This window comes from Phyllobates terribilis, unplaced genomic scaffold (genome assembly GCF_046119375.1).
Source record: "Phyllobates terribilis strain yellow unplaced genomic scaffold, ASM4611937v1 Scaffold_4__5_contigs__length_816908805, whole genome shotgun sequence".
Taxonomy (NCBI): domain Eukaryota; kingdom Metazoa; phylum Chordata; class Amphibia; order Anura; family Dendrobatidae; genus Phyllobates; species Phyllobates terribilis.
Genome location: NW_027362764.1, coordinates 521,692,100 through 521,720,053, shown reverse-complemented (window position 1 = coordinate 521,720,053; position 27,954 = coordinate 521,692,100). Strand labels below are relative to the sequence as shown.

The 27,954-nt window shown below is 41.6% G+C and overlaps 1 protein-coding gene across 6 annotated transcripts in view; it reads left to right on the top strand.

Annotated features, from left to right (window-relative positions):
• Nucleotides 1–27,954, top strand: part of NFATC1 (nuclear factor of activated T cells 1) — a 234,998-nt gene that overhangs the window by 37,500 nt on the left and 169,544 nt on the right. For all 6 annotated transcript variants that reach the window (XM_073678906.1, XM_073678908.1, XM_073678902.1 and 3 more), the window contains exon 3: nt 15,570–15,729. In XM_073678906.1, coding sequence (XP_073535007.1) covers nt 15,570–15,729 — 160 coding nt within the window. The remainder of the gene's footprint in view (nt 1–15,569; nt 15,730–27,954) is intronic.

Sequence of the window (27,954 nt, the reverse complement as noted above, 5' to 3'; positions counted from 1 at the left end):
ACTTACAAAAAAGGAAGCCTATCCTGAAAATAGAGTGTATAGCAGTAGTATGGTCGGTGCATTCACCAGTCATTCCCCACTGTCTATAGAAAACACGTTTCAGCCATAACTCTCAGAATACCGGTAAGGTGATATTGGATGAAAGAAGCTCAAACCCAGGCTTACCGTAATATCTACAAATATGCGGATCTATTTGGTAACCTCCTTGGTCGAGTGTATACAGTACTATACATGGGACTGTCCCCTTAAAGCTTTTTTATGTTGACTCTAACATTAGCTCAGGAAAAATAAGCTCTCGCTTGACAGACAGGATGCTTCAGATCGTTTACATATTTGTTTTCTAGGAAAATTCGAGCAGCGGAGAGCTTTAGTGGAATGGGTTTTATTCAGATTTTGATCACACAGGTTTCCACTGCTTTGGTCGCAATATGTTTCCTGCTCCCATTCAATATGTTTCCATCTGACCTCAGTAACTTTTGCTCTGGCCTGCTGAAAGCCAATACAAGATAGAAATGTGAGCTATTTTGTTAATCTAATTTTTTAGTTAAACTTCCTTCCACCATGAAAGTCTATCAACATACTCATGTATGGCATTATTTTAAATAGACTCGATACGTCACCAGGGTCAGAGACGACGTAATGGAGTGATCTCTCTATATTGTTTTAAAATTGGGCTGTGACCTTACTTCCTCCTGGTACCTAAAATGGATTTTACTAACATCTATTACCTAGAAAGGGAAATAATTATTAGTGAGAACATTAAAATATTATTAAGAATATTTCATTTTCTCTTTTATTCTTGTTTCATACAAGTTGGCTTAGGGAGACGTAGAAGCCATGCAATGCAGGACTGGGAATTTAAGTAATACTAATAATCAATTTTGACCCTTAACAGGGCCTTGCCACATGAGTTAGGATAAGAAGCCCCTTAAACTCCCTCTCAAAGGCTTCTCATCCAGCCAACCAGTTTGCCTGCTTTGCACTTATGAAAGGCAAAAACCCTGAAACATGTGTCTGGAAATGGAGCTTCCCAGTTTGGCTTTTTATCCTAAGTAATGGAGCAAGATCCCTTGGTGTACAGCCAGTTTGACCATTTCATGACAAGTCATTTTTGTTCTCCTTTTTTTATTGTTACGTTCCAGGAGCCATTACTTTTTTTATTATTTTCGAAGGCCTAGACTTTTGAGGAATAGCTATTTTTGAGATTAGTTGTATTTGTCAGTGGAATCATTTTGAGGTACATATAACTTATGAATAAACCTTAGTTAACTCTTTTTTTGGAAGTAATATAAACAATACAGTAATTTTGGTAGTATTTTTTTTTTGCATTTTAAAATTTACGATATTCAACGTACAAAAATCGTATTATTTTATACAATATATTTACACTTTGAATGAATGTTTTTTGTCTCCATATTCTGAGAACGGTTTTACAATTTTTCATCAGCTGTTTGAGGGCTTATTTTTTTGTGTCAAACTGTAGCTTTAATTGGTACATTTTGTAGTGCGTGTCACTTTTTGATCACTTTATTACACTCTTTGGGAGGCAAAATGAACTAAAAATATCAATTCTAAATTAATTTTATTTATTAAAAAAAACAACAACATTCATTTTTAGATGTAGTTGGCATGTTGTCTTTATTCTCCAGGTCAATATGATTCATCCAATACCAAATATACTGTATATAGTTTTTTTTTCATAATTTGCTATTTAAATAAAATCATTTTTTTGTCACTAGGTTCTGATACCCATAACTTTCTATTCTCCTGTAGACGAAATTATGTGAGGGTTTGTTTTTTGCTGGACAAATTGTAGTTTTTATTGGTACTATTTTTTGGCACATATGACTTTCTGATCACTTTTCAAATCATTTTTTTGATAGGAGGCATGAACACAAAAATAAACATCTGAAATAGTTTTTTCATTTTATTTTTTTATGAAGTTCACTGTACAGTATAATTGACATGTTAACTTTTTTTTGCAGGTTGTTATGAAATACGGTGATATACAACTTTTCCACGTAAAAAATCACTTTAAAAAAAAGAAAAAAACTTTTTTTTTTGCCTGTCATAAATATATAACTTTTTAAGCTGCACAAGGACTTATTTTTGTGTAATATGCTGTTTTTATTGCTATCGCTTTGGGATGCATTCAATTTTTTTATTTATTTATTTGTGAGGCAAGATGAACAAAAACTGCAATTCTGGTATTGCTTTCATATTTATTTCGTTACTTGGTTTTTACACTTCAAATTTTTTATTTTTAGTTTCCATATTTATTTTTTTACAAACGTATTAGTCTCCGACGGGATCTAATAGGCTAAGTACTATGGCATATATATGAAGGCCATTCTTAAGCACCCTTGTTGCCATTTCAGCCCCCTATTCCTTGAAATTAAATACATGGAACTGAATTACATAAATTCAGTGAAAAAGTAATAAATATAAGATAGTAAAAGAGATAAAGCTCTGGAATCTGTATGTACTATTTTTACAACTCTCTATCTTCCCTTGGCCCTTGTATATTCTAATATAATCTTTTCGGAAGAAGCAGACAATATATGGAACAGATGTTTTACTAACCTCCTCTGTAATGATTGGTTTTACCATTAGTTGATCAGATTTTTTTTTCCGCTATTATGTATTTTTTGTTTTCTGACCACATGACTAAATTGTGACTGACAGTCTAGGTTTGTAAAAACGATCCATTATTTTAAAAAATTAATGAATCATAAATCCTTTTTTTGATGCAAAGAGTCTCAGGTTTTTATGTAAAGTAGTTTAAGTTACGGAGATTACATTATATTTTCCGTATGTAAGAAAATATTCTCCATACAATAGTGATTCTGGAACGTCTGTTCTTGGAACTCCGATTTGTGCTGTTCTGCTGTTATTCCTTTAGATTTAAATTGCCAAAAGGGTATTATCTGTCTCCTTGTCAAAGGGCCGTGTCTCTACATATATGCGGCTGATTGGACAATGACAGACGGTGTAGGGACACCCCCCTAACTGGTAACACCCAGTATATTATATAGAGATTTTTAGCAGGAATAATAGAGGAATGGTACAATATTGAGTTATGATAACAAATGCTCCAGAGTCATTATATTTTGGGGAATACAAAGTTTTACTAACATTTGGAGAGAGCTAACAATTCTTATTTAATTCACCACCTTAAAAGGATTTTCCACTTTGAGGAAAGTAGACTCCAAACATTGTAAAATACCTAAACTTCCCCTCCCCAGGTCCAGGGCTGCCTTCCCGCTGCTGCTCAGGTCTCGGAGTTTTGGCTACAGCAGTGATGTCACATTGACACTCAGTGGATTGTGCCATCTACCTCAGCAGAGTCGCTGAGCTCAGTGGATTGTGCCGCCTACCTCAGCAGTGTTGCTGAGCTCAGTGGATTGTGCTGTCTACCTCAGCAGAGTCATTGAGCTCAGTGGATTGTGCCGTCTACCTCTGCAGAGTTACTGAGCTCAGTAGATTGTGCCGTCTACCTCTGCAGAGTCACTGAGCTCAGTGAATTGTACCGTCTACCTCAGCAGAGTCACTGAGCTCAGTGGATTGTGCCGTCTACCTCAGCAGTGTTGCTGAGCTCAGTGGATTGTGTCGCCTACCTCAGCTGAGTCGCTGAGCTCAGTGGATTGTTCCGCCTACCTCAGCAGAGTCACTGAGCTCAGTGGATTGTGCCGTCTTCCTCAGCAGTGTTGATGAGCTCACTGGATTGTGCCGTCTACCTCAGCAGAGTCACTGAGCTCAGTGGATTGTGCCGTCTACCTCAGCAGAAACACTGAGCTCAGTGGATTGTGCCGTCTAGCTCAGCAGTGTTCCTGAGCTCAGTGGATTGTGCCGTCTACCTCAGCAGAGTCACTGAGCTCAGTGGATTGTGCCGTCTACCTCAGCAGTGTTGATGAGCTCACTGGATTGTGCCGTCTACCTCAGCAGAGTCACTGAGCTCAGTGGATTGTGCCGTCTACCTCAGCAGAAACACTGAGCTCAGTGGATTGTGCCGTCTAGCTCAGCAGTGTTCCTGAGCTCAGTGGATTGTGCCGTCTACCTCAGCAGAGTCACTGAGCTCAGTGGATTGTGCCGTCTACCTCAGCAGAGTCGCTGAGCTCAGTGGATTGTGTCTTCTACCTCAGCAGAATCGCTGAGCTCAGTGGATTGTGCCGCCTACCTCAGCAGAGTCGCTGAGCTCAGTGGATTGTGCCGTCTACCTCAGCAGAGTCACTGAGCTCAGTGGATTGTGCCGTCTAGCTCAGCAGTGTTGCTGAGCTCAGTCGATTGTGCCGTCTACCTCAGCAGAGTCACTGAGCTCAGTGGATTGTGCCTTCTACCTTAGCAGAGTCACTGAGCTCAGTGGATTGTGCCGTCTACCTCAGCAGAGTCACTGAGCTCAGTGGATTGTGCCGTCTACCTCAGCAGAGTCACTGAGCTCAGTGGATTGTGTCGTCTACCTTAGCAGAGTCACTGAGCTCAGTGGATTGTGCCGTCTACCTCAGCAGAGTCGCTGAGCTCAGTGGATTGTGTCTTCTACCTCAGCAGAATCGCTGAGCTCAGTGGATTGTGCCGCCTACCTCAGCAGAGTCACTGAGCTCAGTGGATTGTGCCGTCTACCTCAGCAGAGTCACTGAGCTCAGTGGATTGTGCCGTCTACCTCAGCAGAGTCACTGAGCTCAGTGGATTGTGCCGTCTAGCTCAGCAGTGTTGCTGAGCTCAGTGGATTGTGCCGTCTACCTCAGCAGAGTCACTGAGCTCAGTGGATTGTGCCCTCTACCTCAGCAGAGTCGCTGAGCTCAGTGGATTGTGTCGTCTACCTCAGCAGAATCGCTGAGCTCAGTGGATTGTGCCGTCTACCTCAGCAGAGTCACTGAGCTCAGTGGATTGTGCCGTCTAGCTCAGCAGTGTTGCTGAGCTCAGTGGATTGTGCCGTCTACCTCAGCAGAGTCGCTGAGCTCAGTGAATTGTGCCGTCTACCTCAGCAGTGTTGCTGAGCTCAGTGAATTGTGTCGCCTATTTCAGCAGAGTCGCTGAGCTCAGTGGATTGTGCCGTCTACCTCAGCAGTGTTGCTGAGCTCTGTGGATTGTGCCGTCTACCTCAGCAGAGTCGCTGAGCTCAGTGGATTGTGCCGTCTACCTCAGCAGAGTCGCTGAGCTCAGTGGATTGTGCCGTCTACCTCAGCAGTGTTGCTGAGCTCAGTGAATTGTGCCGTCTACCTCAGCAGAGTCGCTGAGCTCAGTGGATTGTGCCGTCTACCTCAGCAGAGTCGCTGAGCTCAGTGGATTGTGCCGTCTACCTCATCAGTGTTGCTGAGCTCAGTGAATTGTGCCGTCTACCTCAGCAGAGTCGCTGAGCTCAGTGGATTGTGCCGTCTACCTCAGCAGAGTCGCTGAGCTCAGTGGATTGTGCCGTCTACCTCAGCAGAGTCACTGAGCTCAGTGGATTGTGCCGTCTACCTCAGCAGAGTCGCTGAGCTCAGTGGATTGTGCCGTCTACCTCAACAGAGTCACTGAGCTCAGTGGATTGTGCTGTCTACCTCAGCAGTGTTGCTGAGCTCTGTGAATTGTGCCGTCTACCTTAGCAGAGTCTCTGACGTCAGTGATTGGCTATAGTGGTGATGTACGCTTTTGATGTAATATCACCACTGCAGCCAAAACACAGATAGCCATGCAGCCGCGAGAAACCTAAAGAGAGTGAGTACCTGCTCTGTTTGGTATTTTTGGTATTTTACAGCGTTTTAGGTTCACTTTCCTATAAATATATGGAACAATTGCCTGTAGACATGTGGGGAATTATTCCTGTGAACATGCCCTGCCTAAATGACTAAATAAAGTCCTGAGCTGATGTAGCAGTTGATGCATATTACAGCTAATCCTATAATCTTGTTTAAGGACTAATTCACATGGTAAAGCAGTTGTATCGCTCTGTAGTATGTAGCCGTTTTTATGTACATAGACATTCTTCCATTATATGGGATCTTTCTCTTTGTACAGCGTTCATACATGGCATGTTCCACTGGATGCTGTATGTTTTCCGGAATATTCTCCTATAGCAGTGTTTCATAGGATTTCATGGTTTCAGCAAATAAGTTATTTCTAGTAGGATGAAAAGTTGCCCTGTTTTTTTTATACTCTGTTTTGATTCCCCTCAATCTTATTGGCGGAGACAGTTCTCTAATGAGCCGAGCTCCTACTGTATATTATCTTGTTTTTCCCACTGAGAGCAATCTTTTTTCAGCTGGCTAACACGGTACCAAACCCTTTTTTTCTTTCTACTGTATATGTAACATAACTAGGGCAAATTTTTATTTTCTCTAAGCCATGAAAGTTCCTATTGAATGAAAGCAGAGATCTTGAAAACTGTGAGAAATTTGTGGACCTTCTGACAGTTGCAATATGTAGTTAAACAACTTGCTATTTATTTATATATATATATATATATATATATATATATATATATATATATATATATATATATATATATATATATATATATAGTGAGGCAGTGACTGGGATCATATATGAGGGACGTTATATCTCCCCCAGAATGTGTACAGAGACCTATTAAAACCATTGGAGTGCATTGTAGTCACAGGCACACCTGCGTCTGCAATGCAGGAATGAAGGTGAGCATTGACCTGGTCAGACTACCTGGCTAAGGCAGATTAAGTAAAACCCGGCAGGGCCGTCATTTCTTGGAGGACACTACAAGAAGGTAGTGGGGCGGCCTCCTCCCTCCAACCCGGGTTTTCCAGTGGCGCTTGCCACAGGTCCTTTAAAACTCCTGCACTAAGGATTAGTGTTGTTCTATGTTGGAACCTGCTAGGAGCATAGCAGGAAAGCTCAGCAGGATTGAATGTAGCTGAACCACCGCCTGGAAAAGCTCTGCACCTGTCAGGCTTTGAGCAGTCCGGCGCGGCCGTTGCCCACGGCAACCGTTGTTTATGGACTCATGTTAACCCGGCTGCGAACCGGAGGACTTTCTGTTTACCCGTGAGTTGCTGAATAAAAGCTATTTATGCTGGACTTGTTTGGGTCACTGCCTCAGTTACTGCACGGTGTGAACACCGCCGCCTTACAATATATACAGTTATATGAAAAAGTTAGGGCACCCCTATTAATCTTAAGCTTAATGTTTTATAAAAATTGGTGTTTTTGCAACAGCTATTTCAGTTTGATATATGTAATAACTGTTGGACACAGTAATGTTTCTGCCTTGAAATGAGGTTTATTGTACTAACAGAAAATGTGCAATCTGCATTCAAACAAAATTTGACAGGTGCATAACTATGGGCACCCTTATCATTTTCTTGTTTTAAATGCTCCTACCTACTTTTTACTGACTTACTAAAGCACTTTTTTTGGTTTTGTAACCTCATTGAGCTTTGAACTTCATAGCCAGGTGTATGCAATCATGAGAAAAGCTACTTAAAGTGGCCACTTGCAAGTTGTTCTCCTGTTTGAATCTCCTCCGAAGAGTGGCATCATGGGCTCCTCAAAACAACTGTCAAATGATCTGAAAACAAAGATTATTCAACATAGTTGTTCAGGGGAAGGATACAAAAAGCTGTCTCAGAGATTTAACCTGTCAGTTTCTCCTGTGAGGAACATAGTAAGGAAATGGAAGAACACAGGGACAGTTCTTGTTAAGGCCAGAAGTGGCAGGCCAAGAAAAACATCAGAAAGACAGAGAAGAAGAATGGTGAGATCAGTCAAGGACAATCCTCAGACCACCTCCAGAGAGCTGAAGCATCAACTTGCTGCAGATGGTGTCATTGTGCATCGGTCAACTATGCAATACACTTTGCACAAGGAGAAGCTGTATGGGAGAGTGATGCGAAAGAAGCCGTTTCTGCAAGCACGCCACAAACAGAGTCGGCTGAGGTATGCAAAAGCACATTTGGAGAAGCCAATTTCTTTTTGGAAGAAGGTCCTGTGGACTGATGAAACCAAGATTGAGTTGTTTGGTCATACAAAAAGGCATTATGCATGGCGGCAAAAAAACACAGCATTCCAAGAAAAACACTTGCTACCCACAGTAAAATTTGGTGGAGGTTCCATCATGCTTTGGGGCTGTGTGGCCAGTGCCGGCACCGGGAATCTTGTTAAAGTTGAGGGACGCATGGATTCCACTCAGTATCAGCAGATTCTTGACAATAATGTTCAAGAATCAGTGATAAAATTGAAGTTACGCAGGGGATGGATCTTTCAGCAAGACAATGATCCAAAACACCGCTCCAAATCTACTCAGGCATTCATGCAGAGGAACAATTACAATGTTCTGGAATGGCCATCCCAGTCCCCAGACCTGAATATCATTGAACATCTGTGGGATCATTTGAAGAGGGCTGTCCATGCTCGGCAACCATCAAACTTTACTGAACTGGAATTGTTTTGTAAAGAGGAATGGTCAAAAATACCTTCATCCAGGATCCAGGAACTCATTAAAAGCTACAGGAAGCGACTAGAGGCTGTTATTTTTGCAAAAGAAGGATCTACTAAATATTAATGTCACTTTTCTGGTGAGGTGCCCATACTTATGCACCTGTCAAATTTTGTTTGAATGCAGATTGCACATTTTCTGTTAGTACAATAAACCTCATTTCAAGGCAGAAACATTACTGTGTCCAACAGTTATTACATGTATCAAACTGAAATAGCTGTTGCAAAAACACCAATTTTTATAAAACATTAAGCTTAAGATTAATAGGGGTGCCCAAACTTTTTCATATAGCTGTGTGTATATATATATATATATATATATATATATATATATATATACACTGCTCAAAAAAATAAAGGGAACACTCAAATAACACATCCTAGATCTGAATGAATGAAATATTCTCATTGAATACTTTGTTCTGTACAAAGTTGAATGTGCAGACAACAAAATTACACAAAAATCATCAATGGAAATCAAATTCATTAACCAATGGAGGCCTGGATTTGGAGTCACCACCAAAATTAAAGTGGAAAAACACACTACAGACTGATCCAACTTTGATGTAATGTCCTTAAAACAAGTCAAAATGAGGCTCAGTATTGTGTGTGGCCTCCACGTGCCTGTATGGCCTCCCTACAATGCCTGGGCATGCTCCTGATGAGGTTGCGGATGGTATACTGTGGGATCTCCTCTCAGACCTGGACTAAAGCATCCCCCAACTCATGGACAGTCTGTGGTGCAACGTGACGTTGGTGGATGGAGCGAGACATGATGTCCCAGTTGTGCTCAATCGGATTCAGGTCTGGGGAACGGGGGGGCCAGTCCATAGCTTCAATGCCTTCATCTTGCAGGAACTGCTGACACACTCCAGCCGCATGAGGTCTGGCATTGTCCTGCATTAGGAGGAACCCAGGGCCAACCGCACCAGCATATGGTCTCACAAGGGGTCTGAGGATCTCATGTTGGTACCTAATGGCAGTCAGACTACCTCTGGCAAGCACATGGAGGGCTGTGCGGCCCTCCAAATAAATGCCACCCTACACCATTACTGACCCACTGCCAAACCGGTCATGCTGAAGGATGTTGCAGGCAACAGATCTCTCTCCACGGCTTCTGAAGACTCTGTCACGTCTGTCACATGTGCTCAGTGTGAACCTGCTTTCATCTGTGAAGAGCACAGGGCGCCAGTGGCGACTTTGCCAATCCTGGTGTTCTGTGGCAAATTTTCCTGCACGGTGTTGGGCTGTGAGCAAAACCCCCATCTATGGACGTCGGGCCCTCATACCACCCTCATGGAGTCGGTTTCTAACCGTTTGTGCAGACACATGCACATTTGTGGCCTGCTGGAGGTCATTTGCAGGGCTCTGGCAGTGCTCCTCCTGTTCCTCCTTGCACAAAGGCGGAGGTAGCGGTCCTGCTGCTGGGTTGTTGCCCTCCTACGGCCCCCTCCACGTCTCCTGGTTGCGCCTCCAGCCTCTGGACACTACGCTGACAGACACAGCAAACCTTCTTGCCACAGCTCGCATTGATGTGCCATCCTGGATGAGCTGCACTACCTGGACAACTTCTATGGGTTGTAGAGTCCGTCTCATGCTACCACGAGTGTGAAAGCACAACCAACATTCAAAAGTGAGCAAAACATCAGCCAGAAAGCATTGGTACTGAGATGTAGTCTGTGGTCCCCACCTGCAGAAGCAATCCTTTATTGAGGGTGTCTTGATAATTGCCAATAATTTCCATCTATTGTCTATTCCATTTGCACAATAGCATGTGAAATTGATTGTCAATCAGTGTTGCTTCCTAAGTGGACAGTTTGATTTCACAGAAGTTTGATTTAATTGGAGTTATATTCTGTTGTTTAAGTGTTCCCTTTCTTTTTTTGAGCAGTATAATATAAATATATATATATATATTTATATATATATACATACACACACGTGGGCAAAACTGTTGGTACCCCTCGTTTAATGAAAGAAAAACCCTCAATGGTCACGGAAATAACTTGAATCTGACAAAAGTGATAATAAATTAAAAATCTATGAAAATGAACAAATGAAAGTCAGATATTGCTTTTCAGCCCTGCTTCCACAGAATTTCAAAAAAAAATTTAACTCATGAAATATGTGACTCGCCCCCTGGGCCATGGGGCACGCGGATCCGGGCAATAGGGAAACGATGGGGGTAGTGGTGGCAACCCGGTCCCGTGGCTCAGGGTGGTCAGACCAATGGTAGTCTGCTACGTGCTTCAGATAGTGTCCGACTACGCCACCCGTGGATTGCGGCTATAAGGAACCGCCACTGCAAGGCAGTCCGCTGGGGCCGATGATGTGTGCAGCTGGGATGGTGTGACTCCCCACGGGAAGAGTGCGGCCCCAGGGCAGTGTAGTGGATGTTGGGAGTGATGGTGGTGAGAGTCCCAGTACCGGTAGTGCTGGAGGCGCGAAGGAGCACACAGACAAGTTACAGTCCAGGGTCTTTACTCACAGTTCATTTGTTCCGGGTCACTTCTGTCAGCAGTGACCGCCCGAGCCGTGCTGCGTCGACCAGGTGTGGGGCTCGGTCACCTCCCAGGCAGTTCAGGAGCATGGCACAGGACTCCCTTTAATCCTTTCTCTGGCCTGCCTCACCAGTGACCCACTTTTGTCCAGCTGCCGCGGACTTGTGCGGTTAAACGTGGGCCCCGTCCTCCGCTGTCCTATATGGCGCCTTCCTAGCAGGTTTGATGAGATGTCGCACCAATAGATGATCACGACGACCGGTCTTTGGCTGAGGGTAGTTTCTCCTCCACCAACTTGGGATCCGGTACCCTTAATCTGCCTGACCCTTCACCCTGGATTCTCGTGGGTTCTTAGGGTCCCTTCCACCTTCTTGTTCCTGAGCCCTTCTGTTTCTCTGTTTCTCCTTCTCTTTCTCTGTTCCTTTCTGTTCCTTTCTCGTGGAGCTGGGATGAGACTTAATCACAGCTCCCTTTCACCTCCTCTCTCTCTCTTCCTCGGTCTCTCTCTAGGCCCGCTCCTGAGTGGAGCTCCTACAGAGCCTCCACTCCCGGTCTTCTCCTCTGACTGAACGAACTTGTCTTCTCTTCTAGAGCTAAGATGGTGCCCACCTTTTATACCTCCCTCTGACCATGAGCCCAGGTGACCAGCAACCAATGGGCTCCTTCCTACGCTCAGGAACCAACCCCTATCTGCCCCTACAGCACTGGGTGTTCCACGCCCCTCCCCACTCCAGGCAGGGACATAGTCGGTCGTGCCTGCACTTCTGTCTAGTGGGAGCACCGTTGAGCTGTCCCTCGGAAATGGGGTGTGTGTGCTGTATGCAGCTAACTGAGCCCTGGTCCATACTCCATCCTTACTTGGGAGTTGAATATCACACCTCTGGTCTGAGGTGCAATACCCCTGTAGCGGCCGAACCCTCGGGGCGCTACATATGCCTGGACAGAAATGATGGTACTCTTAACTTAATATTTAGTTGAACAACCTTTTGAGGCAATCACTGCAATCAAACGATTCCTGTAACTGTCAATGACACTTCTGCACCTCTCGACAGGTACTTTGTCCCACTCCTCATGAGCAAACTGCTCCAGTTGTCTCGTGTTTGAAGGTTGCCTTTTCCAGACAGCATGTTTCAGCTCTTTCCAAAGATGCTAAATAGGATTTTGGTCAGGGCTCATAGAAGGCCACTTCAGAATAGTCCAATGTTTTCCTCTTGGTCATTCTTGAGTGTTTTTAGCTGTGTTTTTTGGGTCATTATCCTGTTGCAAGACCCATGACCTGTGACTGAGACCAAGCTTTCTGACACTGGGAAGCACATTTCTCTCTAGAATCCCTTGATAGTCTTGAGATTTCATTGTACCCTGTACATATTAAAGACACCCTGTGCCAGATGCAGCAAAGCAGCCCCATAACATAACAGAGTCTCCTCCATGTTTCACAGTAGGGACAGTTTTGTTTTCTTGATATGCTTCTTTTTTCCTTCTGTGAACATAGAGCTGATGTGCCTTGCCAAAACTTCCATTTTTGTCTCATCTGTCCATAGGACTTTCTCCCAGAAGCTTTGTGTCTTGTCAACATGTAGTTTGGCAAATTCCTGTCTGGCTTTTTTATGATTTCTTTTCAACAATGGTGTTCTCTTTGGTCATCTCCCATGAAGTCCACTTTAGATCAAACAACGACGGATGGTGCAATCTGACACTGATGTTCCTTGAACTTGGAGTTCACCTTTAATTTCTTTAGAAGTTATCCTTGGCTCTTTAGTTACCATTCATATTATCCGTCTCTTTGATTTGTCATCAATTTTCCTCCTGCGGCCACGTCCAGGGAGGTTGGCTACAGTCCCATGGATCTTAAGTTTCTGAATAATATGTGCAACTGTAGTCACTGGAACATCAAGCTGCTTGGAGATGGTCTTATAACTTTTAACATGCTTATCTGTAATTTTCTTTCTAATCTCCTGAGACAACGCTTTCCTTTGCTTCCTCTGGTCCATGTTGAGTGTGGTACATACCATGTCACCAAACAGCACAGTGAGCATCTGTAGCCCTATATACAGGCCCACTGACTGATTATAAGATTGTAGACACCTGTGATGCTAATTTGTGGACACAACTTGATTAAACATGTCTCTTTTGTCACATTATTTTCAGGGGTACCATCATTTCTGTCCAGGCCTATATAATGAGTTTAATATTTTTTTCAATTCTGTGGAAGCAGGGTTGAAAAGCAATGTTGACTTTCATTTGTTCAGTTTCATAGATTTTTAATTTATTACTTTTATCAGATTCAAGTTATTTCTGTGGGTTTTTCTTTCATTAAATGAGGGGTACAAACAATTTTGACCATGTGTATATATATATATATATATATATATATATATATATATATATATATATATATATATACAGTGCCTACAAGTAGTATTCAACCCCCTGCAGATTTAGCTGGTTGACACTTGCGGAATTAACTTGGCATTGTGACATTTGTACTGTAGATCAGCCTGGAAGTGGGAAATGCACTGCAGCAAATTTTTATTTTTTATTTATTTATTTATTTTTTTTAAAACGTTAAAAGTTAATTCAGAGTGTCATTTATTATTCAACCCCTCAAACCACAAGAATTCTGTTTGGTCCCCCTAAAGTATTAAGAAGTAGTTCAGGCACCAAGAATAATGAGCTTCACATGTGTGGATTAAAGATCTCTTTTGCCAGCCTTTTCTGACTATTTAAGACCCTCCCCAAACTTGTGAACAGCACTCAGACATGGTCAACATGGGAAAGACAAAGGAGCATTCCAAGGCCATCAGAGACAAGATCGTGGAGGGTCACAAGGCTGGCAAGGGGTACAAAACCCTTTCCAAGGAGTTGGGCCCACCTGTCTCCACTGTTGGGAGCATCATCCGTAAGTGGAAGGCTTATGGAACTACTGTTAGCCTTCCACGGCCTGGACAGCCTTTGAAAGTGTCCTCCCGTGCCGAGGCCAGGCTTGTCCGAAGAGTCAAGGCTAACCCAAGGACAACAAGGAAGGAGCTCCGGGAAGATCTCATGGCAGTGGGGACATTGGTTTCAGTCAATACCATAAGTAACGTACTCCACCGCAATGGTCTCCGTTCCAGACGAGCCCGTAAGGTACCTTTACTTTCAACGCGTCATGTCAAGGCTCGTCTACAGTTTGCTCATGATCACTTGGAGGACTCTGAGACAGACTGGTTCAAGGTTCTATGGTCTGATGAGACCAAGATCGAGATCTTTGGTGCCAACCACACACGTGACGTTTGGAGACTGGATGGCACTGCATACGACCCCAAGAATACCATCCCTACAGTCAAGCATGGTGGTGGCAGCATCATGCTGTGGGGCTGTTTCTCAGCCAAGGGGCCTGGCCATCTGGTCCGCATCCATGGGAAGATGGAAAGCACGGCCTACCTGGAGATTTTGGCCAAGAACCTCCGCTCCTCCATCAAGGATCTTAAGATGGGTCGTAATTTCATCTTCCAACAAGACAACGACCCAAAGCACACAGACAAGAAAACCAAGGCCTGGTTCAAGAGGGAAAAAGTCAAGGTGTTGGAGTGGCCTAGTCAGTCTCCTGACCTTAACTCAATTGAAAACTTGTGGAAGGAGCTCAAGAATAAAGTCCACATGAGACACCCAAAGAACCTAGATAACTTGGAGAAGATCTGCATGGAGGAGTGGGCCAAGATAACTCCACAGACCTGTGCCGGCCTGATCAGGTCTTATAAAAGACGATTATTAGCTGTAATTGCAAACAAGGGTTATTCCACAAAATATTAAACATAGGGGTTGTATAATAATTGACCCACACTTTTATGTTTAAAATTTAATAAAATTCAACTGAGCAACATAACTTTTTGATTTGTAAGATTTATGCTTCTGTTCATAAAACCTACTCTCGTTTGCAGTTTGAAGGCTCTAACTTATTTGCATCTTATCAAACCAGCTAAATCTGCAGGGGGTTGAATACTACTTGTAGGCACTGTATATATATATATATATATATATATATATATATATATATATATATATATATATACATACATATGTATATTTGGTGCCCACTGCTGGCAGTTTATCTGGCAGTATAACAGGACTCTTGATTTCTTCGGGTAGTTCCTTCTTTTTCTTGACTCTTACTTTTTCGATTGTGTCTTGTAGCAGACTTTGTAGTACACTGGCACCACATAGAGCACCAACGTGACCACCTATAACCAGATAGATAAATCATTCCTGTTAATATAGTATTTCTCCATCATCTGCTTGCTTATTTATTAATACGCATTCTCTGAAGACAATTAAAAGGAGTTAGATTCATGGAAAAAGAAGCAATGTACACACAATTTCCACTGACATAAGCAGGCTGTTTACAAGTGTATTGTCCGTGGCCATTCATCTTCATGAAGGCGGAAGAGGTTTTGGCCACTTCACGGGCTTTTAAATTACTTATATCATGGCATTAGACCTATTGATGAAATTTTAAATGTAAGATAGTGAAGGATAGACTGCTAATCATGGTCTCTAAAGTAATAGTGCCAAATTCCTGTGGTGTGGGATAATACACTCTGTGTTAATATTTAATAGCTGTTAAATAGCTGTTCTTTTCCATTACAGTCCTTCTCTGCCTGCCCTTGATTGGCATCTGCCATCGCAGTCGGGACCTTATGAACTTCGCATTGAAGTGCAGCCCAAATCTCATCACAGAGCTCATTATGAGACGGAAGGAAGCCGTGGGGCGGTGAAGGCATCAACTGGTGGACATCCCATTGTGCAGGTAGCTATGTGATGGGAGGCTCTGTTTATCCTGGCTTATAGTCAGAAATGTGGATGACAATCCACGATGTGTAGAGGATGACAAAATGTTCTTTCCCAGAGGTACAGCAGTTTAGTAGGCTTACAGGAGTTTCTCCACTTTTGGGGATATTGTTTTATTTTTGTGTAAAATTTTCTTACTTATTGGCAGCCAAATAGAAGAAAAGGGAAGCTAACAGCTCATACACGGGCAGCATGTATCAGACACCGGCTTTATAATTTCATCTATATATATTTAACTGATTTCAGCAAAAAATATAGCTTAAAAGTTGCCGGTTACCGAGCCGCACAAGAGACTTGTTGAAAAGCCTGATCCCCAGTGGCTTCTCCCTGCCTGCTACCCGTGAGTGATAGGTCTCTCTTTGCATGTGTGTACAAGGAGAGACCTGTCAGTCATTGGCAGTAGGTGGGGAGAAGTCGCCAGGGACCGACCTTCTTAACTAACTAGTCTCCCATGTAGCACAGTCCCCGCCGGCTTTTAAAGTGTGTTTCTCTCTGACACGTTTCAGAGTCAAATATACCTGGCTGTAACCTTACAGACAGTGGCTTATGCATGCCGCATGTGCATCAGGTAGCATGTATCAGCTGTCAGGTTCCCTTTAATATTCTACAAACAAGTGACGTTGTTATTTCTATCATAGCAATATAATTGAAACTCACTCATTAATCATGCAAAACAGGTAAGAAGTGAGACAAAGTCTAGGGTAGGGCAGCTTCACTACTCACTGGAATTGTCTATTCATTTAAGGACATTTCTGTAGACAGTACTAGATTATATATTCCTGAAGTAAAACATAGATAAGATAGTGTCTGTGAATTATGTGCACTGACATACACGCCCCTAGTGAATAGCCTGATGCTTTTCTTCAATACTGCCATGTCATTCACTTCATTATAGAAGCACTACTCCTCCCATCAAAGTTTTTATCCTCTTAATATACTGCAATTATCATATTATATTTCACTATGTACTTCCAATTGCTCATTTTTCTTTTCTACCCAGTTAATTATTTTCTTTTCTCTTTCTTGTATGTAGAAACAAGAAGAATAAATAAATTATAGAAATGTTTTATTAGGTTATTCTATTCGTAAAAGGTTAAAAAACAGGGTGGGCCCCACAAAAATGGCGCCAGACCCCAACATGCTACCCTGACCAAGGCTAGCACCAAAATGGGTTGGAGTCTGGCGCCATTCCAGCAGGAGAACCACATGGGTAATACTTACCTACCTTGATATTATCTATCCTCTCTTTCTTGCCACTGTGGCTCTGGCACATGATGATATAGTATAGCTTTTCTGACTCACATTGATGTATTATTTTAGCTGATATGTCATTTGATATTTATGCAAGTACCTTTGTATGTGTCCTTTATTGCCTTATCTCCTCCTGCTGTTATTGTCGCCCGTTTTTTTTTTTTGTGGAGCCACCCTGTTTTTTTAACCTTTTAGTAATGGAATAACCTAATAAAGCATTTTTATAATTTATTTATGGCTATTTGTCCTTTATGAATAGGTTCTTCTAGTTTTTTTTTTAGACTTTTGCCAAACACTTTGTGCCTATACAGTATGGTGCTATCCTACAAAATATACCCTTTATGCATGATATATAATTAATTCAATTTGAGGTAGCACATTTTTGCCTAATATTTGTTCTTTTGTGTGGAAACACAAAGTCTCTTTTCCTTGCATAAGTTATCACCTCTTCAACTCCTGATCCAGACCCTCCGCTTCTCCCCCCTGCCAGGGACTTTTGCAGTGACTTATGTCTCATGCAGGGAAAATGTACCTCCTGTTTCTACATAGAGCTTAGAAGGATTCAGATAGTCAGTTTTTAATCACATGATGTCATAGATCTAATGGAAAAGAGACTAACTAGGTAGAAAGGCAAAATGAGCAATTGTAAGTACACAGAGCTATATAATATGATTGCAATATATTAAGAGAATAAAAATTTTGATGGAAATGCTTTTTTAGCCGAATCTATTGAATGCATGTAGGCTACAATAAAATACATTGTCACCAGATCAAAAGTGGGCAGTTTTTGCTCCCATTTTATTCCTGCTTCTCCGCTGAGTATTATATTATTATTTTTTTTAACCGCCATATGGTTCTAGAGATATGGACTATGGATTTAGTGTTGATTTTATAGTCTTTACCAATGGGGCGTGGCTCACAGATTCATATTGCAGCGCAACCTAAAGACATGCCCCCAGAGAACCCTGTTAGCCATGCCTCCTTGGTAAATGCTATGAAAACTAGAAGCAAATAAAATATCTTTGGAGCTATATGGCAGATATAAAAAATAGCATACAGCGGAGCAACAGAAATGAAATAAGAGCAAAAACTGCCCACTTCTGATCCTATGACAGGTTCTCGTTAACTGCAAATTAGCTTAATGTAAAGTGCACACAAAGGTATCTCTTCACATTGTAATATTTTACATCCACCGCTATGCCCACACAACATCCCCACTAGTTATATATCCTGTGTTACTATGAAGAAAACGCTTGTTCTGCTTTGAAAGTCACCATTATTCTCTTGTTCACTTGCTATAACTTTCAAGCAGGAGGGTTCAGATTCTGCTGTATGCATGTGTGATGGATCTGTTCTTCCACACTAAATATTGTGTTATGAAAGCAAGTTTACACCTCCCATCATCCCATATTTATTATTACTGTTCTATAAGTTCTGTGCCTTCCCAACTTTTTAATAAAAACAAAATAAATGTATCATATATTGCACACCTAGAAAAAAAATCCTGTATTCTGCGTGGGCTGCAAACACACATTGCAACTTACACATTCTTTGAGGTTTAAACGTGAAGAACAGGAAATGTTTTGAGTCACAATCTGTTAAAAAGTATATGTATCAGAATATGTTCCTGTCCAAACAAAGATGAAAGAAATTAGAGGCTGGCAAGGCGTTTAGCATAAATGTAATATATTCATTTCTGATATGTAGGCAAGCCAAAATTACACAATCATAAGAACATTTGCCAAGACTTCTACTCCGCACGGTGCCGACAGCATGTAAATTATACACTTATCCCTCTTATGTATTAAGTGCAAAAGGAGAACTAGATGTAAATGCCTTATTTGATTAGTGTACATAATAAAGAGAATTGCGAGTAATCAAAGGCCTATTTATAAGGCATTGCTGGACTCCTGCTCCTCGGAAGGCAAGGAATCTAAAGAATGTTTTGCAGAAAATGATGAGTAGCTTTTGAAGTGTGATAGGTTTCTACTGCCGAGGAATGGTTGAATTAAAGTATATAGTGCTCAAAAAGAACTTGGATCCACGTGAATCGTATATATCATTTTATACCATTTGCCTAATATTGGTATCACATTCCTCATATCGAGTGTATCAGCTTCATGGGTAGTATCTTCTACAGCCTAGAAATCTACTAAGACAGGAAAATGAGCTCTACACAACTACTGCTCTGTGTTACACCATAATTACACCGTAGGGTCAAGGAGCAAGTTTAATCACAACTCAAGAATATTTTTGTAGCTGAGAATCAGGAGGAAGTCGAAGCAATAGACCGAAAGGAAACCTTCCAAATTAGTGTCAGTTATTCCATATTTTCATCATCCATTACCTACAATTTTTGTATGGGTAATGCACAAATTGCTGGCTCCGTACCCCACCCATGTTTCTTTGGCATTCGCGCCTGCACACGTTAACTGTAAAAAGCCTGTGTCTATTGTCCATGTGTTCCTAAAATGTATCTAAGGTGCAAAAAAAAAGACATTAACACACATCTGTGAGCCAGGATGCAATTATTATATGTAATGAAGCCAGGCAAACATACCACAAAGCAGACATTTTATAGCTCAATCATAAACGGCTGGCACTTTTTTTTACCAGCAACTCCACACGGCTTATTGCAATATGCACATGGCCAGCACTTGCCAAATAATACATTCACACATATTCAACGTGAAAAAGATTACATTCAAGTCAATGATTTCATCAGCTGGAAGCCGTACCTTGGATGGTTGGGCTCAGGCCAGTTGTATTCCAACCTCACGTTTATTTCTACAGATACGTACATTAACACTTTGGATATTCCAGGTGGCGGAGGTCTTCAGTTTCATTGTCATTTAGCTGAGCGATGGAGTAAGTTATATCATGTCTGGACGTAATAATGTCATTAGCGTAACACGTAGAAGAGATACCGGCAAACTGCCTCCTATTACATATCATATTACATTTTATTGACGAGATGTCTTGTCTTATAAACCTCTTTTATGCATGTGCATGCTGATCGTCATTGAGTGGTAGGACTGGCAGGTTTTTATTTTTCCTGCTCTTTGGATTTTTATAAGTCACTTGTGTTGAAACCCCATATAATAAAAATATAGGGTGAGGTTCCTTCCTGATGCTATAACATTTCATTTAGCTTTTCATATTTTGCAAATGTTGTAACTTATTACATACTGATAATTATGATTTGCATGCCAGGCTCATAGACAGATGGTAAAACTATTGGCTATTGGCAGTTCAAGGCACCCAGAAATATTATTAAAAGATCCTTTATATGTTGTAGTGTACAGTACATCTGACTATAGTTTCTGTTGATATGCTGCAAGTTTGAGAAAACAGAACTAATGACATACTACAATGTATTCTCCTGGGCTGTGTAGTCGGTAAGCCAAACCTCCGACTCCCTGACTCCCAACTCCGACTCCATGACTTTGACTCAACACTATTGCCTCACTACTAAGCATGTACATAAAGTGCAGCACAGATTCACCTCAACTAAAGGCCAAGATCCTTAGATCAGGAACAGATCAGACCTTTATAGGACATTTCATAACTTTCCCAAATTCTTATGAAAACATTTACAGCACATCCTGTACTGTACTAATGAACCCAATTTATTAGATATTTTCGGAGTCTGTCCATTTTATACAGACTCCACCAAAATGGACTCCGACTCTGACTCCAGCAAAATGGACACTGACTGCGACTTCAACTTCACGACTCCTACTCCACAGCCCTGGTATTCTCGTGCTCAGTTGTCTCCTACACAGTTAGAGAAATACATGTGTAATAGTCAGTATCTGATAGCTCTGTTTATTTGTATGAAGGCTGGAGCTCCGGAAAGACTATGCTCAGAAAATGTTAGGGGACATGACAGGAGGAGGGTTAGTATATGGAGGAAGCAGATAAATGACACCTTCATAAACTTGTGCTCTTTCAGCATACACAATGGGAAAATATGCCAAAATGGCCATAGACTTTAGTTATACTTACAGAGTTTAGGTTTGGTTGGGATACACAAGGCACCCACTGCCGAGACATTGTAAACTGCATACAACATTGTTTTTTAATAGAAATATGAACAAAATAAAGGATATCATGTAATCAGTGGCATGTATGTGTAGAGTATAGATACATATTCCTGGTTATACCTTCAAATGCTTATATACAACCAATAAGAGATGGTCAACAATCCATATATAAGAGGAAAAAATCCAGGCATAGGGTAGGATATAATTATTATCTGACTTTTAAACTCTTTATTTCCTTATCCCTATCATTGCGTTAGCTCTAAAGTAGCTGTACCAGCAGAGACTATCATTATAACTATGCTGATGATGGGTGATAAAATGGAATCAGTGTATTGGTACTATGCAGACACTGTCTTAATTAAACAGTTTGTGTGGGACTAATTGTTTTTTTCACTCTATATCTAGTGGTATGTACAATACGCCAGCAGAAGAGGAAATCTATGTTCGGTTTTCTCTTTCAGTGACATGTTCACTCAAGTGTTGAAGATCACACACGCGATTTTCCCTTTCTTGAGCATCTCTCCAATGTACTTGTCATGGATGAAGCAAAGTTGCCCGTAGAACAGGCGCTAAGAGAAAAAGGACTTCAGACTGACAAAGAGCGCTGACTTCAGCTTTAATCACTTGACGTTATTGGTGTTGGTGACATGAAGGCCAGAAAAGGAGACTGAGCATCAGGGAAGGAGACGGACCCCGGTGCAAGATCAGTATGCACCGGGGTTCGTCTCCTTCCCTGATGCTCAGTCTACCTTTCTAGCCTTTATGTCCTTTGCAGTCCAAAAGCTCATCACCATGCACCCCGATATGTGTCTGTGAAAGAAGGTGCTTGCCGATTTGGAGGTGGAAGTAGGCCCCATTACCTCTTAGGCCCCAGTTTGGCTGCACAGGCTCTACTAATAGAGTGCCTGCCCCTGCTGAGCATGACAAGACCTGTAGTGACAACAGCAGATCCATGTACATCACAAAAATACCGAGCATTAGGACATACAGCAATGGAAAAACCATGAGTCTTGGACAATCCCTTAGACTACTAAGTTTATTTCCACCTATACATCTGTAGGCTACCCACCTGCCATGCTCTTCTTAGTATGAATATTCACTAACAGGTTTTTCTTCTGATAAGAATATACAGATGTTTTGGATTGAGAAGAATAGAGCCATCTTGTCTTCTGCTCGGTAAAGAAGACTAGGTGCCACCTCTGTTTTCAATAAGTCAGCATGCAGTCATCGTGTAACCCCTGTCATGCCGACAGGCACCCTTGCACATCATATATTTTGAAGAGGTGTGAACTATTTTTGTGTGAGCATGTAAAAAAAAATCCCTTATAATAAACCAAAATGAACAAAGAACAGATGTCCTCCTCACAAAGGACACGCCATTTTATCACTTAGTTCATTTATTGTTGCTACAAGTGAAAGGGATCCATATGAAAACCATACAAAAGAGCACGTGCAGCCGACCTCTCCGATTTACACAGACGCGGAGAAGGCCTGGTTCTGGATCGTTTGGCTCAGCCGACAACCAGACGCACCATTATTTTTAGCTTACCTGCCAAATGCTGGGTATACAACATGAGGCAAGTGATACATTTTTATATGTCTGGCTGTAATAAAACATCTGGCCTCCATTCTTAATGTAGTATCCTGGCATGGAAGGCTGTTTGCTTCCAACACGTATTAGTGAAATCTGTTTGCATTAAAGACACTATTAATTATTCTGAAATGCCGAAATAAAAAAAAAGTTCAAATGTTCATTTCAAATGTAATACTCTTCTACCATATGAGGCAGGGGAATTTCTGATGATTTTATCATTTTCTTTGCTGTTTTATCATTTTGCTACATTTTTACTGTTCAGATAGTTTCCTAATAATGAATGTGAGTACTGTAGCTGAATGGGAGAAGAATTTTATCTGAACTCATCATTGAAGAGCTGCTTTAATTCGGACATATTGGTGAGTTTTCTTGCCTATATTGTTTCAGGTCCTGCCACAGCCTTTCTATTGGGTTTAAGTCAAAAATTGGAGTAAGCCAGTCTTCTTAGCTCGTACATGTCAAAATCTGGCCCCTGGGCCAAATTTGGCCCGCGGGGTGATTATATTTGGCCCGCGACACCAGAACCACCACCCTGATGTGGGGCCATTATTCTGTATGGAAGACTATGTGGGGCCCATTATACTGTATGGAGGACTGTGAGGCCATTATACTGTATGGAAAGCTATGTGGTGCCCATTATTCTGTATGGAGGACTATGTGGGGCCCATTATTGTGTATGGAGGATTATGTGGGGCCCATTATACTGCTTGGAAGACTATGTGGGGCCCATTATACAGTATGGAGGACTATATGGGGCCCATTATACTGTATGGAGGACTATGTGGGGTCCATTATTCTGTATGGAGGACTATGTGGGGCCCATTATTCTGTATGGAGGACTATGTGGAGCCATTATACTGTTTGGAAGACTATGTGGGGCCCATTATACTGTATGGAGGACTATGTGGGGTCCATTATTCTGTATGGAGGACTATGTGGGGCCATTATACTATATGGAGGACTATGTGGAGCCATTATTCTGCATGGAGGACTATGTGGGGCCCATTATACCGTATGGAGGACTATGTGGGGCCATTATACTGTATGGAGGACTATGTGGAGCCATTATACTGTAAGGAAAACTATGTGGGGCTCATTATTCTGTATGGAGGACTATGTGGAGCCATTATACTGTTTGGAAGACTATGTGGGGCCCATTATACTGTATGTAGGACTATGTGGGCCCATTATTCTGTATGGAGGACTATGTGGGGCCCATTATTCTATATAGTCTATATAGAGGACTATGTGGGGCCCATTATTTTGTATGGAAGACTGTGTGGGGCCCATGATACTGTTTGGAGGACTATGTGGGGCCCATTATACTGTATGGAGGACTATATGGGGCCCATTATTATTATTTATTATTATAGTGCCATTTATTCCATGGCGCTTTACATGTGAGAAAGGGCTATACATAGCGAAAACAATTACAATAATCTTGAACCAAACGTGACAAAGACTGGTACAGGAGGAGCGAGGACCCTGCCCGCGAGGGCTCACAGTCTACAAGGGATGGGTGAGGATACAGTAGGTGAGGGTAGGGCTGGTCGTGGAGCGGTCATTATACTGTATGGAGGACTATGTGGGGCCATTATACTGTATGGAAAGCTATGTGGGGCTCATTATTCTGTATTGAGGACTATGTGGAGCCATTATACTATTTGGAGGACTATGTGTGGTCATTATTCTGTATGGAGCACTATGTGGGCCTATTATTCTGTATGGATGACTATGTGGAGCCCATTATACTGTATGGAGGACTATGTGGGGCTCATTATTCTGTATGGAGGACTATGTGGGGCCCATTATTTTGTATGGAAGACTTTGTGGGGCCCATTATACTGTATACTGGTTGGCCCATGACTTTGTCCAAGTTTTTCATTTTGGCCCTCTGTGCGTTTGAGTTTGACATCCTTGTCTTAGCTGTTCACATAGCAGTTGCTTAGCTGTCTTGGATGCTGGGTATGCATTGTATATGGCAAAATTCATAACTTCTTCAATGATGACAACTTGTCTAGATCTTAGGCACCAAATATCCCGACACCATCACACTACAACCAGCTGTTGGTTCAGAGTTAATAGGGTGAAATGCTGCATGTCGTATACGTCAGATCCAATTATCACAGCTCACATTATTGTGCGTTCACAATGCAGCCTCCGGGCTTAGGTACAATGACAATGGCTAATGCTTTCACAGGACAGGAGTCCAACAATCACTAAACTCTTACTACATAAAACAGATGACATATGAGCTGTCTAATGATCATATGAGCTGTCTAATGTCTAATGATCAGAGCCCAATTGTACGCTATTCCTATCCAGCATAGTAACAGAGTAACAAAAAATCATTAAGTCTAATTCTGCTCAGTGATTCAGTTAAGTAGTGTACGCTCACTCTCGTGCGTTCTTTGGCTTGCCTCCCTGTTTTGCTACTTGTTTGGAAGCATGAATGATATCATTAATAATCTGGCAGCGAGAACTCCTGCTTGCCACTAAAGGAATATCATCAGTCAAGCTGTTATCATGTAGAACCTAAAAAATACATATATATATCAGCATTCCAGAGAGACGTTATAAGCGAAGATGCCACATACTATCATACATGTGTCTTGTCATGCTGTTTGCATTCCGTCATGCCTCTTTACTATGAAACATGCAACATGGCGCAGTCAGAAACTTCCACAAGGAAAATGAGACAAATGGAGCCTTTGTAGACGCAGCAATCAGAGACTGCCTTTGAATCTTTGTGTTTTCTAGCAAGCTGTTCTTTTTCTTCACGGGACAGAAAGAAAAGCCTTGCTTTGTGTAATGGTCATTAGAAGAATATGATTACAATCCACCAGGGAATGCCAAGCCTTACTGGATACTTTTAGTTATTGACAAGTTTCAGGAGGCATATGGGCCAAATTACAAAACAAATGCAGTATTACAGTAGGGGTACATTGATCTAGATTGGGCATACAATGAGGTTACATAGCCACTTTTATCTAGATTCAATTCTGCTGCAATGCAGTCTAATCAAGCTTATTGCCATACTGTGTTACGATGGGAATCCATAATATCTCATTGTAAATTAGGATGCTATTTACATTCATAGGATTTGTCCCATCTCTATTACATCATACAGCATATATAGAGAGAGCTAAGAGAGTGTTTTGGCTGTTTCCATACTTTCTATAGAGAGTGCTTGTGCATGAACAACTAACTTTTTACCAGGCCTCCTTCCCTCAAATTATTTTAGACCTTCTTTGTCAGCATGCATAGGGTATAATGTGGTTGAGACAACCCCAATGATGGCCAGTTGTCCCATTGACTTGGTAGCTCAATATGGCAATAGCTTAAAGGGTGTTTCCCACAAACAAAAGTTAATTTTAATCAATAGATCTTGTAATAATAATAAGTTCCAGAATTGGATGTGTTTAAATACAATGTTCCTGGAGATAATCTTATAAATGTGCCCCAGCTGTGCACTGTGTAATGGCTGTGTCTGACTGTACAGGGAATGGTCTGATCATACCACATCTCCTGGGCATGGAGAGAGGGTATTGACTGACAACATCAGCAGTGCAGCAACCAATTAGTGAGCTAAGTAGCTCTGGCAGTGTAGACGGAACGCCCTGCTCAGAGCCGCAGAGCGCACTGATTGACTGCCGCGCTATTGACATGACTTGAGCTTTGCAGCCAGTGCTAAACACCGGGAGCAGCGGCAGAGACTCTCCGAGACTTGGGGACAATGAGTAGAAAACGAAAATGAACTGAAATGAGACAACCCCTTTAATGCAAACTAGAAAACAGAAATAAAATTGAATTGTACATTTACACTTTTCTACAACATTTCTTGTTTTCATGGCTACGTGTGATAAATAGCTTCTTTACACAGTTTTATTCAGTTGTGTCATCTGTATAAACAACAATACCTGTTCACCAGCACATCTTCATAGGGGTGGAAAATGCCCTGCTCTGGTACCAAAGGATTTTCCTTCAGGGAGACACAAATTAATCTCTTAGGAGAGCAAAACAACATCCTTTGCTGATATTCTGGGTGAGTTTGCAAATCCGCCCAGTTATTGTCCCGTTTTCCACACTAGGCTTCAGACTGAATTATACTTACTACATTGCCAACATTTCTTATGTAAAAATTATGAAGATACTAAAAATACTTCAGCACAATGCAGTTTTTTCTTCTTTTAATTAAGACTCTTCCTGTAACTGTTTTGAAAAGAGAAAAGCTACAATTAATAAATGTAAAGTAAGATCTCAGGGTGTTACGCTAACCTGTCACTTGATTCATGCTGCCGAAATAACGGGCAGCATGAGTCAAAGCCTGGCCGCTAGGCTCCGATTGATTGACAGGTTTCTCCCATGTGTATTCATCAAGAGAGACTTGTCAATCACCTGAAGTGGTGCTGGGAAAAGCTGGCTTTGTGCGGCACTGGACTATGTCTCGTCTCTGGTACCTGGATGGACCTTTAACCCCTTCCCGCATTAGAATATGAATTAATGTCCTGTAAAGAGGTCCACATGTGTGGAGGAGGTTCAAGAGCTGAGCTCCCTCCACAGGCAGCTGATGCCTGCTATGTTATATAGCTGACAACTGTATCTAACAGCTGGAGCTGATTTTCGGCCGTGGCTGTTAATGATTTAGTCACCAATGTCAATCTCTGACAATGGCATTTAAATGAACGCGTGAACTGGCTTCCATTGGCGCACTCATGATGCAATATTGGGGGATCGATGGGTTAATATAACAGCCAAGGACCTGCTGAAGATTTCTGTTGCTGCCATCTTGGTTCGCCTGTGACGCTCAGTCATAGGCTGAACTCCATAGAAGATCGCAATTTTCACTATATCCTTTGATACTGTGAAATTACAGTATATAGTACAAGAGATCAAATGATCATAGGTTCAAGTACTCTAAGGGAACTAAACAATAATGTAAAAAATAAGAATATAATTTTTTAACAATATAAAAAAAATAAAAAGTATAATCACTCAAATCACCCCTCTTCTCCCTTGTTAAAATAAATAAAGGAAAAAAAAACAAAAATAAATCGCCAACTTCATAAAAGTCTGATCTATTTAATTATAAAACGAATTTACCCGATTGAAAAACTCCGTAAAGAGAAAATAATCAAAACGCCAAAATTGCATTTTTTGGGTCACCTCACCTCCCTAAAAAAGTAAAAAAAAATAACCAAAAGATAGTACACAAAATTGATATGAATAAAAATGTCAGCTCAGTGGGCTAATTGCAGAATTGCATGTTTTTCACCATTTCATCATACTTGAA